The following is a 15418-nucleotide window of genomic DNA, read 5'->3' as shown; positions in this document are numbered from 1 at the left end:
ACGTAACAAAATTACGTCATCACGTTCTGAAAGATCGGATTTTTCGACAACTTTGTCCGACCGTGTGTATGCAACAGTTTCGGACAAAATCCGACGGATTTGGTTGTCGAAATGTCCGACCGTGTGTACAGGGGCTAAGAGTGGAAAAAAAATGAAGAAAAAGGAGAGAATGAATGTGATGGGAGCTCTCGGTAAGCACACAATGTATAACTCAAAAGAAAAGACCTGTATGAGCTCTACCAACCCAATGTATACCTAAAAAACACGCAGGTCAGACAAGTTCCTCCACCCCAAACTGGCTCATCCATGTCTTTATGGACCTTGCTTTGTGCATTGGTCCAAGTCATTTGTTGGAGGGGGGATTATGGCGGGAGGTTCTTTTCATGGCTTGGGCTTGGCCCCTTAGTTCCAGTGAAAGGGACTCTTAAGGCTTCAGCATACTAAGTCAAAAAAGAAAAAAAAACAGACCTGCACTTTTTTAAGGAAGATGTAAAGTATATTCCTCCCGCACACCACACGGGAATCGACCATGTGATTAACAGGTGCAATGATTCCTGACAGGTTACGGTGTATACCATGGATACATTTGGTCATTTCGGAACCAGGCAGGGACCCTTCATCAAGCATCAATGCCTGATAAAGAGGCTCTCCATGGCCTTGAATTGCTGCATATCTGCAGTGCCTTGAAAAAGTATTCATACCCCTTGACATTTTCCACATTTTGTCATGTTGCAACCAAAAAACTTAAATGTATTTTAGTGGGAATTTATGATAGACCAACACAAGGTGGCACATAATTGTGAAGTGGAAGGAAAATGATAAATGTTTTCCAAATTTTTTTTACAAATAATTATGTGGTGTACATTTTTATTCAGCCCCCTGAGTCAATACTTTGTAGAACCCCTTTTCACTGCAATTACAGCTGCAAGTCTTTTTGGGGATGTCTCTACCAGCTTTGCACATCTAGAAAGGGACATTTTACAAAATAGCTCAAGCTCTGTCAGATTGGATGGAGAGCGTCTATGAACAGCACTTTTCAGGTCTTACCACAGATTCTCAATTGGATTTAGGTCTGGACTGTGACTGGGCCATTCTTAGCCCTTGTACACACGGTCGGAGAATCTGTCGGAATGAGTCTTATCGGACCACGTCGTCAGATAATCCGACTGTGTGTGGTATGCATCGGACTGATTCTGTCCGAATCTCCGTCTGATCCAAATTTCCAACATGTTGGAAATATTTCCCGACCAACTGGGCCGGACGGACCTAATCCGATCATGTGTAGCGAATTTTGATCGGACCAAGTGCCACGCATGCTCAGATCAAATTCCTACATCAAAGCTATTGGCTACTAGCCTGAATGTAGTCCCATCGTAACGAAATTACGTCATCACGTTCTGAAAGATCGGATTTTTCGCCAACTTGGCCCGACCGTGTGTATGCAACAGTTTCGGACACAATCCATCGGACTAAATCCGATGGGCAAAATCCGACGGATTTGGTTGGCAAAATCTCTGACCGTGTGTACAAGGGCTAACACATGAATATGCTTTGATCTAAACCATTCCATTGTAGCTCTGGCTGTATGTTTAGGGGTCGTTGTCCTGCTGGAAGGTGAACCTACGCTCTCAACTCTTTTGCAGACCCTGACAGGTCTTCTTCTAAGATTATTATTATTATTATTATACAGGATTTATATAGCGCCAACAGTTTACGCAGAGATTTACAATATAAAAGGGAGACAATACAGTTATAATACAATAGAGCTTACAATCTAATAGGGTGAGGGGCAGGTGGTACAAAAGGTTGTAACTGTGGGGAATGAGCTGATGGAAGTGGTAAAAGATTAGTTGGAGATGTGACAGGCTTCCCTGAAGAGATGAGTTTTCAGGGATCGCCTGAAGGTAGCAAGAGTAGGGGATAGCCGGACAGGTTGAGGTAACGAGTTAGATTGTCCTGTATTTGGCTCCATCCATCCTCCCATCAACTCTGACCAGCTTCTCTGTCCCTGCTGAAGAAAAGCATCCCCACAACATGATACTGCCACCACCATGTTTCACGGTGGGGATGGTGTGTTCAGGTTGATGGGCAGTGTTCGTTTTCTGCCACACATAACATTTTTCTTTTAGGTGAAAAAGTTCACTTTTGTTCTCATCTGACCAGAGCACCTTCTTCCACATGTTTGCTGTGTCCCCCACATGGCTTCTCACAAACTGCAAACGGGGCTTCTTATGACTTTCTTTCAACAATGTCTTTCTTCTTGCCACTCTTCCATAAAGGTCAGATTTGTGGAGAGCACGACTAATAGTTGTCCTGTGGACAGATTCTCCCACCTGAGCTGTGGATCTCTGCAGCTCCTCCAGACTTACCATAGACCTCTTGGCTGCTTCTCTGATGAATGCTCTCCTTGCCCGGCTGGTCAGTTTAGGTGGACGGCCATGTCTTGGTAGGTTTGCAGTTGCATCTCCCACAGCTGCTCTACCAGTCCAGGGATTTGAAATCCCCGCTCTTCTCCATGCAGCGCTTCCAGAACAGACCAATGAGAATCTGACCAATCAGAATCAATCTGGTCTGTCCCTAAAGCACTGCACAGAGAAGAGGAAGAAGAGCAGGGCACTTTTTTTTTTTTTTTATTAATGAAACTGTATCTCTTCCAAAAAAAAATAGCATTTGAAAGACCGCTGCGCAAATACAGTGTGACATAAAATATTGCAACGATCACCATTTTATCCTGTAGGGCAGGGGTAGGCAACTTCGGCCCTCCAGCTGTTTTGAAACTACAAGTCCCATGAGACATTGCAAGATCCTAATAATCACAGGCATGACTCCTAGAGGCAGAGGCATGATGGGATTTGTAGTTTCACCACAGCTGGAGGGCCGAGGTTACCTACCCCTGCCCTAGGGTCTCTGCTAAAAAAAATATATTTATAATGTTTGGGGGTTCTAAGCAATTTTCTTAGCAAAAAAAATGAATTTTAACTTGTAAGCAACAAGTGCCAGAAAAAAGGCTTAGACCCCTTTCACACTGGGGCGTTTTTCAGGCGATTTAGCGTTAAAAAAAGCGCCTGAAAGAAGCCGCAACTGCAATCCCAATGTAAAAGCCTGAATGCTTTCACACTGAGATCCCTTTCACACTGGGGCGTTTTTCAGGCGCTTAAGGATGCTTTCACACTGCAGCGGGAGCGGCGTCGGCGGTAAAGTGCCGCTATTTTTAGCGGCGCTTTACCGTTGTTTTAGCAGCGGTGTGCGGGCGCTAGCGGGGTGGTTTTAACCCCCGCTAGCGGCCGAAAAGGGGTTAAACCCGCCCGCAAAGCGCCGCTGCAGCAGCCGCGGTGTCCCATTGATTTCAATGGGTAGGAGCGGTTTAGGAGCGGTGAATACACCGCTCCTTCACCGCTGCAAAGATGCGGCTACCAGGACTTTTTTCACCGTCCTGCCAGCGCATCGCTCCAGTGTGAAAGCCCTCCGGCTTTCACACTGGAGTTAAAGGGGCCGGTTTTTTTCAGGCGTTACACAGGCGCTATTTTTAGCGCTGTAACGCCTGAATACCGCCCCAGTGTGAAAGCAGCCTTAGTGTTAAAAAAAAGCGCCTGAAAGAAGCTGCAACTGCAATCCCAATGTAAAAGCCCGAGTGCTTTCACACTGAGGTGCTGCGCTGGCAGGGCGTCAAAAAAAGTCCTGCAAGCAGCTTCTTTGCAACGCTTTTGGAGCAGTGAATACACCACTCCTAAAGTGCCCCTTCCCATTGAAATCAATGGGAAGCACCTGAAAAACGCTTGAAAAGCCCCTGAAAAACGCTTTTGGCAGCAGCGTTTTGTGGGCGCTTTTAACCCTTTATTTGGCCACTAGCAGGGTTTAAAAGCACCCCAATAACGCTCGAAAAACGCTGGTAAAGCGCTGCTAGTTTATGCGGCGCTTCATGAGCGTTTTTCGGGAGATGACATTGTGAAAGGGTTCCTAAAGCACTCGGGCTTTCACATTGGGATTGCAGATGAGGCTTCTTTCAAGCGCTTCACAGTCGCTTTTTTTAACGCTAAAGTGCCTGAAAAACACCCCAGTGTGAAAGGGGTCGTAGGCTTGAAGGGGTTAATAACGCTTTAAGGCTCCAATCACACTTTAGCGATTTAACACGCATGTTGCAATATGGGTCCATGTATTTACTCAGCTTTTCCATTATGTTGAATTGTGCTACTTTACACCTGTGCAATGCATTGCTGTTGGGTGGCCAACATAGTGCAGGTGAGTCATAAAGAATTTTTGGTCCAAATAATTTCAATAGCAGTTTTAGTGGGTTTCCAACTCATAATAACCAGCTCGTCTTCTAGCGACTTTACTCCACATTTCATTGGCTGACAGAACCCAACAAAGAGCATAAAACATATCAATGCGTGTTAAAGAGGTTCATAAAAAATCATAACAATGCACAGAGAAAAGGCACGAACCCAGCCTAGAATTCACTGTATGTAATTCAAAGCAAGCATGGAATTCCCCTCGCCATTCAACCTTTGTAGCAGGCTTATCGCTCTGACATCATTGCAGAGATTTTATCTTCAACTTTTGCATACTCATCAGCCTTCCACTTTCTTAACACGCTACATTGTGCGGTATATTACACCTTCGCCATGCAACATACAACATACATCGGTCGCAGGTCTTCAGAAGATGTGACAAATATTCTATCATCGAATCGAAAATTCCAGGTAGAAAGAGGGTCGCTGATGGCCAAGGGGAACGGGAGATGCTATTGGAAAGAATTTCCAACTTGTAAAATCATTTTTCTGTGAACAGGATTCAACGCACTGTCATTATTAATAACTGTCACTCAGAATAGTTTCAGTGCACCTGGAAAGTATTCACAGCTCTTCACTTTTTCCACATTTTGTTGTGTTGCAGCCTTATTCCAAAATGGATTAAATTCGTAATTTTCCTCAAAATGCTACAAACGATACCCCGTAATGACATTGTGAAAGAAGTTTGTTTGAAATCTTTGCAAATTTATTAAAAATAAAAAAATGTAATAAATCACACGTTACATAGTTACATAGTTAGTCAGGTTGAAAAAAGACACAAGTCCATCCAGTTCAACCTTAACCACTTGCTTACTGGGCACTTAAACCCCCCTCAGTCCCAGACCAATTTTCAGCTTTCAGCGCTGATGCACTTTGAATGACAATTGCGCGGTCATACAACACTGTACCCAAATGAAATTTTTATCATTTTTTTCCCACAAATAGAGCTTTCTTTTGGTGGTATTTAGTTACAGCTCGGAGTTTTATTTTTTGCTAAACAAACAAAAAAAGATGCAAAAAAAAAAAATCATGTTTTAATAGTTTGTTATAAAATTTTGCAAACGGGTCATTTTTCTCCTTCATTGAAGTGCGCTGATTAGGCGGCACTGATAGGCTGCATTGGTGGGCACTGATGGGCTGCATTGGTGGGCACTGATAGGCTGCACTGGTGGGCACTGATAGGCTGCACTGGTGGGCACTGATAGGCATAGTTAAGGCGGCACTAATAGGCACAGATAAGACGGCACCGATGGGCACAGATAAGGCGGCACTGATGGGCAAAGATGGGCACAGATAAGATGGCACGGATGGGTGGCACGGATGGGTGGCACGGATGGGCACTGATACGTACCACTGATAGATGGGACTGATGGGCACTGATAGGTGGCACTGATAGGTGGCTCTGATAGGTGGCACTGCTGGGCACTGATGGGCGGCACTGCTGGGCACTGATGGGCGGCACTGCTGGGCACTGATGGGCGACACTGGGGTGCAGCACCTTTGAGGCAGATTGTGGGCACTGTGGGTGACACTGTGGGTGGCACTGCTGGGTGGCACTGTGGGCACTGCTGGGTGGCACTATGGGCACTGCTGGGTGGCACTGACGGGGGGCACTTACTTTTTATTAGGGTGGCACTGCAGGGGGAAGGTGGGCACTGGCAGGGGGCAGGTGGGCGCTTGCATTGCTGGCCGTGATCGGGACTGATGTCCCGATCACGGCCGCCGGTGATCGGCTTTTTTTTTTTCTCCTCGCGCTGTCAGTGTGAGGAGGAATACTAGCCGATTACCGGCTCCGTTATATCACCTGATCAGCTGTCATTGGCTGACAGCTGATCACGTGATAAGGGGTCGGGATCGACCCCTTGCACGGATCGGTGATCAGGTGAGTCTCATGGACTCGCCGATCACAGAGCGCAGGCCGCTCGTACACGGGACTACGTCAATAGACGTAGTCCCAGAAAAGGAGATCCGCGCTGTAGCCGTCATTTGGCTATGGCGCGGATCTCAAGTGGTTAAAAACAAATACACGTACATGAGTATTCACAGCCTTTGCTGAATACTTTGGTGAAGCTCCTTTGGCACCAATTACAGCCTCCAGTCTTGTTGAGTATGATGCTACAAGCTCGGCACTCCTATTTTTGGACAGTTTCTCCCATTCTTCTTAGCAGGACCTCTCAAGCTCCATCAGGTTGGATGGAGAGCGTCGGTGCACAGCCATTTTTGGAGATGTTCAATTGGGTTCAAGTCTGGGTTCTGGCTGGGCCACTCAAGGACATTCGCAGAGTTGTCCCGTAGCCACTCCTTTGTTATCTTAGGATCATTGTCCTGTTGGAAAATGAACCTTTGCCCCAGTCTGAGGTCCAGAGTGCTCTGAAGCAGGTTTTCATCAAGGATTTCTCTGTACATTGCTGCATTCATCTTTCCCTCGATCCTGACTAGTCTCCCAGTTCCTGTTGCTGAAAAACATCCCCACAGCATGATGCTGCCACCACCATGCTTCATTGTAGGGATGATAATGGCCAGGTGATGAGTGGTGCCTGGTTTCCTCCAGACATTCAGGCCAAAGAGTTCGATCTTTGTTTCATCAGACCAGAGAAATTTGTTTCTTATGGTCTGAGATGTCTTTTGGCAAACTCCAGGTGGGCTGTCATATGCCTTTTACTGAGGAGTGACTTCCATCTGGCCACTCCACCATACAGGCCTGATTGGTGAAGTGCTGCAGAGATGGTTGTTCTTCTGGAAGGTTCTCCTCTCTCCACAGAGAAACACTGGAGCTCTGTCAGAGTGACCATCGGATTCTTGGTCACCTCCCTGACTAAGGCCCTTCTCCCCGATCGCTCAGTTTGGCCGGGCGGAACGCTCTAGAAAGAGTGCCGGTGGTTCCAAACTTCTTCCATCTACCAATGATGGAGGCCACTGTGCTCACTGGGACCTTCAATGCTGCAGAACAGTTTCTGTACCCTTCCCCAGATCTGTGCCTCCATACAATCCTGTCTCGGAGGTCTACAGACAATTCCTTGGACTTCATGGCTTGGTTTGTGCTCTGACATGCACTGTTACCTGTGGGACCTTCTATAGACAGGTGTTTCCAAATCATGTCCAATCAGCTGAATTTACCACAGGAGGACTCAAGTTGTAGAAACATCTCAAGGATGATCAGTGGAAACAGGAGGCACCTGAGATAAATTTTGAGTGTCAGCTGTGAATACCTATGTACATGGGATTTTATCATTTTTTATTTTTAACAAATTTGCAAAAAGATTTTAAACAAACTTCTTTCACGTTGTCATTATGGGGAATTGTTTGTAGAATTTTGCGGAAAATAATGAATTTAATCCATTTTGGAATAAGGCTGTAACATAACAAAATGTGGAAAAAGTGAAGCATTGTGAATACTTTTCGGATGCACTGTAGAATTTCAGAAAACAGTTACAGTCCTGACACATGCTCTCAACCAAACTGTGGGTGGAAACGAATGTCGATTTGACCCCGCTAACAAAAAGAAAATTAAACGAGCGTTCTTAAAATGAAAAATGTCAAACAAAATTCTACTATTTAATAGCCAATTTAAAAATACTGATCGGACAGACGCGCCCTTCCCGCCATTATTGTCTTTGTTGAGTTTAGATGATGAAACTGAGTAGCAAGATCAAACCGGACTTCAATGACGGGAAAGGTCATGGAGCTGAATTGGGTAAAGATCACAGGAAGTCGGGGAAAGCACTGATTAACAGAGCCGAGGACTCCTGGAATGACCCCCAGAACGGGGTGAAGACAGACATTTATTAAACCTGTCTAACCAGAAACGTCTAAATATTGACCGGGTGCAAAATTCCAATCTTGATTGTCATTTATCTGGAAAGCGGCGGCATAACAATAACCAGAGAGGCCAAACTGACTCCTGTAAGGCCCGGGGGGGGGGGGGGGGGGGGACCCGATGGGGGGTTGTAGGGGCCCAAAGATAATATGTCAAGGATTGTAAATGTTGTTGACATGGACTCTGTCCCCCCCCCCCCCCCCTTGACATTTCCAATCATGTGATTCTGCCCCCCCGTGACATTTCCAATCATGTAATCCTGACCCCCCCCCCCCGTGACATTACCCATCATGTGATCCTGACCCCCTGTGACATTTCCCATCATGTGATCCTGACCCCCCGTGACATTTCCCATCATGTGATCCTACCCCCCGTGACATTTCCCATCATGTGATCCTACCCCCCGTGACATTTCCCATCATGTGATCCTACCCCCCGTGACATTTCCCATCATGTGATCCTACCCCCCGTGACATTTCCCATCATGTGATCCTGACCCCCCGTGACATTTCCCATCATGTGATCCTGACCCCCCGTGACATTTCCCATCATGTGATCCTGACCCCCCGTGACATTTCCCATCATGTGATCCTGACCCCCCGTGATATATCCAATCATGTGATCCCCCCCCTCCGTGACATTTCTAATCATGTGATCCTGACCCCCTTGTGACCTTTCCAATTATGTGATCCTGCCCCCCTCCTTGTGACATTTCTAATCATGTGATCCTGACCCCCCAGTGACATTTCCAATCATGTGATCCTGACCCCCCTCCCCCGTGATATTTCCTATCTTGTGATCCTGACCCCCCGTGACATTTCCAATCATGTGATCCTCCCCCTCCGTGACATTTCCAATCATGCGATTCCTGTTCAAAATCGCGTGTGGTTCCTGCACCACCATCAGTGTGAATCGCCACTAATGGCCCGTGCACACGATATGAAAACCGAACGCTAAAATACCACAATCGCGTGATCATCGGATCATTAGTTCAGAGCTTTTGATAGCCGATCACGACAGTTCATTCGATGTTTTCCCATCAAACAAATGCTAAAAATTTTCTCGTACGATACCAGATTGAGCGATTTTCGTTTATTCGGAAAATCCGAAAATACAATAGAAATACACCACAACATGTGACATCATTTCCAATTTTTTATTCTGCAGTACGAGAATTTTCGTAACTTTAGTAACCTCTGCATTTTTGATATGCAACTAGCCTGCAAAAAAACAGACAATCTGTCGTTCGATTTTTGGATCGTGTGGACGGGCCATTATACTTTTGTTTTACTAAAACCGGAGCACACAGAATCTGGTGCAGCTGTGCATAGTAACCAATCAGCTTCTAACGTCTCCGCTCAGCAATGCATTGTAACTGTGGGCGCCCGGCTGTGGCTTGACAGCCAGGCACCCAATGCGCATGCCGTGACTGGCCAGCGCCAAGGGTGCGCCAGAAGGAAATAGGAGCTGAAACCCTCTGAAAAGAGGGTTTCTGCCACCCCCCCCTCCCCAAATAAAAATGACATGCCAAATGTGGCATGTCAGGGGGTCACCTTCCCTTAGGTCCTTTCACACTGGGGCGGGGGGCGGCGTTGGCGGTATAACGGCGATATTTTTAGCACCGATTTACCGTATTTTTAACGGCGGTATTCGGCCGCTTGTGGGGCCATTTCACCCCCCCCCCCTTGCTAGCAGCCAAGAAAGGGTTAAAACCATCGCAAAGCGCTGCTGCAGGCGGTATAGCCGCGCTGCCCCATTGATTTCAATGGGCAGGAGCAGCGAAGGAGTGGTGTACACACCGCTCCTTCACTGCTCCAAAGATGCTGCTAGCAGGACTTTTTTTACCGTCCCGCCAGCGCACCGCTCCAGTGTGAAAGCCCTCGGGACTTTCACACTGGAGACACAGCAGCGGCTGTTCCAGGGAACTTTGTAGGCGCTATTTCAATAGCGCCTGCAAAACGACCCAGTGTGAAAGGGGTCTTAAACTGGAAGTTCCGTTTTTGGGTGGAACTCCGCTTTAAGCTTTGGCAGTAAAACCCGGAAGCTGATTGGTTTCTATGCAGAGCCGCACTACATTCTGGGTGCTCCAGTTTTAGTAGATCCCCCCCTTTTATGTCAATGACAAGTCGGGAGGTTGCTGGTGGGGTCACCATCACAATGTCACTATGGGGGGGGGGGGGCACATGATTTGTAGTTATGCCCCTGCCATTGATTATTAAACTCTCCATGATGGCCTCATCAATATAAAACAATTCCCAGACAAAGTCCCTCTTTAGGTATTGGGGGGGGGGCACCCCACCATCAGAACACAATATCACAGGGGGGGGGAAGTCCCCCATCCAAAAAAATGATGATTGTATGACCCGCTTTACTTTTGCATGATTGGACGCTAAGAAAGAATATGGCTCCAATGGCCATTTGTATGATTACTGGCCAAAACTGATTGCAAGAGGAGACCTGGATGGTTGTGTATCTCCGGCCCAAACTTTTTTTTTTTTTTTAATAAGCCCGGGTTCACGCTGAGCTGCGGGAATGCCGCATGTCAGTCCCGATTTCAGCAGCGATTTCAGAGACATCTGTTGCGGGTTTCTGCACAGATGTCAATGGAAATCGCAGCCAGAAATCATAGAAAGTAGTACAGAAACTACTTTTAGAAATCGGTGCAGCGCTGCAGATGTGGCGTCTCGACGATTAGGGTGGTGCAATGGTCGCCGATTTGACATGCGACTTGACATATCAAATTGCATGTCAAAACACTGCAGAGTCAGGAAGGGTAAAACTTCTGTCAGTTTTCTACCACTGTCTATGGGCCCATCACTGGAAGTGAGAGGAAAAGAGAAACAGCATTAAAAACATTGTCTAATAAAAGTGGGGGGAGGCTATAGCACCTGGCAGCCTTTTTTTTGCTCTGTGTGTCCCCTTTAAAGATTTTCCCTCACTTCCTGCTTGGGTGACACAAGTGTAGTGAAAATAAGGGAAAATCTTTCAACAAGATAACAGTCAGTGATAAAAAAAACTTGACAGAGCTTCTTACCTTTCCTTATTCTGATACCAACAATGAGGCATAATTCCCCCCTACTGACACCAGTGAAGGGACACAAATCCTCCCACTGACGCCAATGATGGGGCACAATTCCTTCGGCTGACACCAATGATGGGGCACTATTCCTTCCAGTGACACCAATGATGGGGCACTATTCCTTCCACTAACACCAATGATGGGGCACAATTCCTTCCCCTAACACCAATGATGGGGCACAATTCCTTCCACTAACACCAATGATGAGGCACAATTCCTCCCACTGACACCAACAATGGGGCACAATTCCTCCCAGTGACACCAATGATGGGGCACAATTCCTTCCACTAATGCCAATGATGGGGCACAATTCCTTCCACTAATGCCAATGATGAGGTACAATTCCTCCCACTGACACCAACAATGGGACACTATTCCTCCCACTGACACCAACAATGGGGCACAATTCCACCCAGTGACACCAATGATGGGCCACAATTCCTTCCACTAACACCAATGATGAGGCACAATTCCTCCCACTGACACCAACAATGGGACACTATTCCTCTCACTGACACCAATGATGGGCCACAATTCCTTCCACTAACACCAACGATGGGGCACAATTCCTCCCAGTGACACCAATGATGGGGCACAATTCCTCCCAGTGACACCAATGATGGGGCACAATTCCTCCCAGTGACACCAATGACGGGGCACAATTCCTCCCACTGACACCAATGATGGGGCACAATTCCTCCCAGTGACACCAATGATGGGGCACAATTCCTCCCAGTGACACGAACAATGGGGCACAATTCCTCCCACTAACACCAATGATGGGGCACAATTCCTTTCACTGACACCAATGATGGGGCACAATTATTCCCACTCAAACAAACAACAGGGCATTTCTTTTCCCCACTGATGTTGGGACCTATTCTACTCCCAATGGCAACAATCCGCCCCCCCCCCCCCTCCCCAGAGTCTGAAGGACAGTAAACTGGCCCTTTGTTTAGAAAGTTTGGAGACCCCTGCCCTAGACCAAAATCAAAAATACTCTTTTACCTTTTAATTCCAGAAGACAAAATAGTGGTCTTGGTTCTTTAAAATCATTGGTGCAAAGTAAAATGTGTTGCCCATAGTCGCCAGATTGCTTCATAATTGTTTCCCCCGACAATCTGGTTGCTATGGGTAACATACATTTCCTAACACAACACCCCCCCCACCCCCAGTTATTATACATTTCAGCATTTAATGACCTATTACAAAAACTCTACAGATCTAACAAATGAACAAAAAAAAATGTTTTTTATAATAAAGATTTAATAAAATAAGTTAACATTTCAAATTACATTTATTCCGAAATTACTGGTCTCGACAACAAAAATATATATATATATTAAGAAGGAAAGCGCGTTGTAATAAATACAAATATATAAAGAACTTTGGAATAAATTATCCCGGTTCAGTCCGGTTCGTATTGCGTATTGCTCTTTTTCCGCGGATAAATAAATAACACTAATCGCGTGGATAATCCATCTTCTCTGTTCATCAAGCGTCAGCTCCTTGGACAAAACTCCAGTGTGTGGAGCTCAAACAATTGTCATTCAACTTGCTTTGTCCTTGTAAGGCAATTACTTCCTGTCTCATGAGCCTCTCCCGGCAACCGCGTGCATTTGGTCCATTAATCATGGCCCTATGAGGGTAACAAAAAAAAAAAATGTATAATAATTAAATTAAAATGTAAAATTAAAAAAAAAAATCTGTAATACAGATATTTCATATTTCATTTTCAAAATTCTACACAGATGTATGACAATTTTCTCTTATTATTTAAAAGCCAGTAGACAACCTTTTCTTTAATTAGCACCCTTTAGAAATTAAATTCAAATTTTCTTCTTGACATTATCAAACTGTATTAGGCAAATGTTGTAGTTATGACATGTTTCTATTTTCGTTAACTAAGAGAAAATAATTTTTCCTGCTTTTAAAACCGAAGCAAAATTTACTATTATTATTATTTTATATTAATATTTATTATTATTTAAAATAGACGTTATAACTCGTTAAAAATCTAAATAAAAATATAAAAAATACTTTATGGAAGACACTTATTTTTTATTTATTTTTTGTTTACAATTCAAATAAATAAATAAAATGGAATAAAAAATTGTTCAATGTTGCTAAAACCTAAAAATATGTATATAATTCTCTAATTTAGTACATAATTCCGTAACATATTAAAATATGCGTAGCATTCTCTAATTTAGGACTGAAAATCACGTACAATATGCATAGAATTCTCTAATTTAGGACTGAAAATCACGTACAACATGCATAGAATTCTCTATGACCCTTCCTGAGTCCATGGTGAACTAGACATGCTGCCAGCTTTTGTTCCTGTAGCATGTGCGTGCTGCTAGATCCTTTTTTGTCACCGGTACTTCCTCAAGTGACTGACGCGGCATAAAATCACATGGCATGCAAAGCAGAATTTAAGCCTCTCTTACTAAAAATCGATTTCTAAAAATCGAATTCTAAAAATCGATTTTTGTAGCAAAAATACTTCTTATGAATTATTATTAATTACAATTATTAAATTACTTTTGAGTTATAAAAAAAGGTATTAGCACCCTGATATTTTGAAATTAATAAAAAATCAATTATGTAAGAATTTGCTAATTTTTGCAAATTATGTAAAAAAAATTGCTAATTTTTGGTTTACTTAAATTTGGGCAGGACTCGGCAGGTAACTGAAATTAGTAATGGCTGCTCAAATTGACATATAAGAATGTTAAAGTTTGAAGGGTTGAGCAACCAGAAGCTTGGGCTTGGCTGTAAAGACTTTCTGCTAATTTATTGGATTCCCCCGATTAATATATGGGATATCAAAATACAGGGAAATTGTAGGGGCAACTGAAACAGCTTTTAGTATTTTTAATTATAGAGCTCGATTCGACCATTGACTTTCCATCGAATGTGCTACTTTAAGTCCCAGCGAGGCATGCCTGGACATGTAGTTCCACAAGTGACTCAGGGACACGGGTTGCTACCATGCTATTAGGTGAAATGTGACTTGGTAGAATGTATTGTAAAGTGGATGTTTTGGGGAAAACTAAGGTTGTCCCCTTCTTAATAGGACATGTGACTGGTAGCAGATGGAGAGCTATAGGTTGCATTGTGGTTTGGACCTTAAAAGTATTTAGAAAGTCAAAAGTTGCCTATCCGTAGAAGGCCAGATGGACGTTGATAGGCAATAGAAGGGACAATATGAGTTTCTTTGTCCAATTTGGCGGGGCGAGGTTTGCCCATACGTGGTGGGCAATACGTGCCATGATAGGCAGATGGAAAGATAAAGGAGGAATTCGCTCATGGTAAGGACTGACGGTAAAACGGTTCTCACCTGTTCCATAGGGTTGAAGCTTGAGGATCATTGGATCACTTGCATGGAGCCACCCTCCTCTCGCTGTTCTGTCGCTCCCTGAAACTTTGGAGGGCTTTTTTGTTCTGGAAGTCGATCAGAGCCATGGTGATGGCCGCGTTCCAGCTGCTTTCATCGGGGCAGCGGAAATCTATCTCCTTGTTGTCCATGGTGACAATGGTGAAGTAGATGTATTTGCCCGTCCTCTCCACACAATCCAGCTTCTTTATGCTCTGGAACTTGAGCTCCTTGCACTTGCTCCTCTTTTGGCTATCGGCGAACATGTTAAGGCTGTCTTTGGTCAAGACGCAGAGCTTTTTCCTCCAGAATTGGAGGAGGTTGTCGCTCCTTTTCTCCAGCTCGCCTTCCATGATCACATCGGAGACCTGCATTTTCATTCTCTGTTGGGCTACTGGTTGAGGGCAATCGCTTGGGCGCTGGTCCACTGTTGGTATTGGGAGCTTGGTGGCTTGGAGCAGTCCTGGGAACAGAAAGCAAGCCTTAGGAGCTTGAGGGGCTGTGCCTGCCTCTGCAGCTAGGTGTGTGAATGAGAGGAATGAGGAGATAGCTTAGAATTTATGTTACTTCTCACGCCACTCCTTCCCAACCCTCCAGTGACGGAGTAGAGGAATGCAGTTCCTCCCAGTGCTTAGTCACTGGTCTCCTTCAGTGTCTGGGATTGCGCTCACGCACTGTCACACCCACAGGGCTGCTAAACATTAGCTTGAGCTTCATTCATAAATGAAGCCAGGGAAAGGAAAGGAGATCCTCTCTCTAATTCCTGATCCCAAAAGCTTTCTGACAAATGGCTCACCACAAGCATCCGACCCAGCCGAGGTGAACGCCTTTACGAAAACTGCAACCTTCTG

The 15418-nt window shown here is 45.0% G+C and overlaps 1 protein-coding gene across 1 annotated transcript; it reads right to left on the bottom strand.

Moving 5' to 3' along the window:
- Window positions 1-12431: 12431 nt before the first annotated feature.
- Window positions 12432-15114, bottom strand: PHLDA2 (pleckstrin homology like domain family A member 2). Its single transcript, XM_077453506.1, has 2 exons — window positions 14532-15114; window positions 12432-12824 (listed from the first exon to the last, which is right to left on the bottom strand). The coding sequence occupies exon 1, from the start codon at window positions 14945-14947 to the stop codon at window positions 14567-14569; it is 381 nt and encodes a 126-aa protein (XP_077309632.1). The 5' UTR covers window positions 14948-15114; the 3' UTR covers window positions 12432-12824; window positions 14532-14566.
- Window positions 15115-15418: the final 304 nt, after the last annotated feature.

This window comes from Lithobates pipiens, unplaced genomic scaffold, assembly GCF_037356315.1.
Source record: "Lithobates pipiens isolate NorthernLeopardFrog02 unplaced genomic scaffold, aLitPip1_a1.2 Scaffold_24, whole genome shotgun sequence".
Lineage (NCBI taxonomy): Eukaryota > Metazoa > Chordata > Amphibia > Anura > Ranidae > Lithobates > Lithobates pipiens.
Note: the sequence above shows the minus strand (reverse complement) of the source record. Positions and strands in the feature narration are given on the sequence as shown.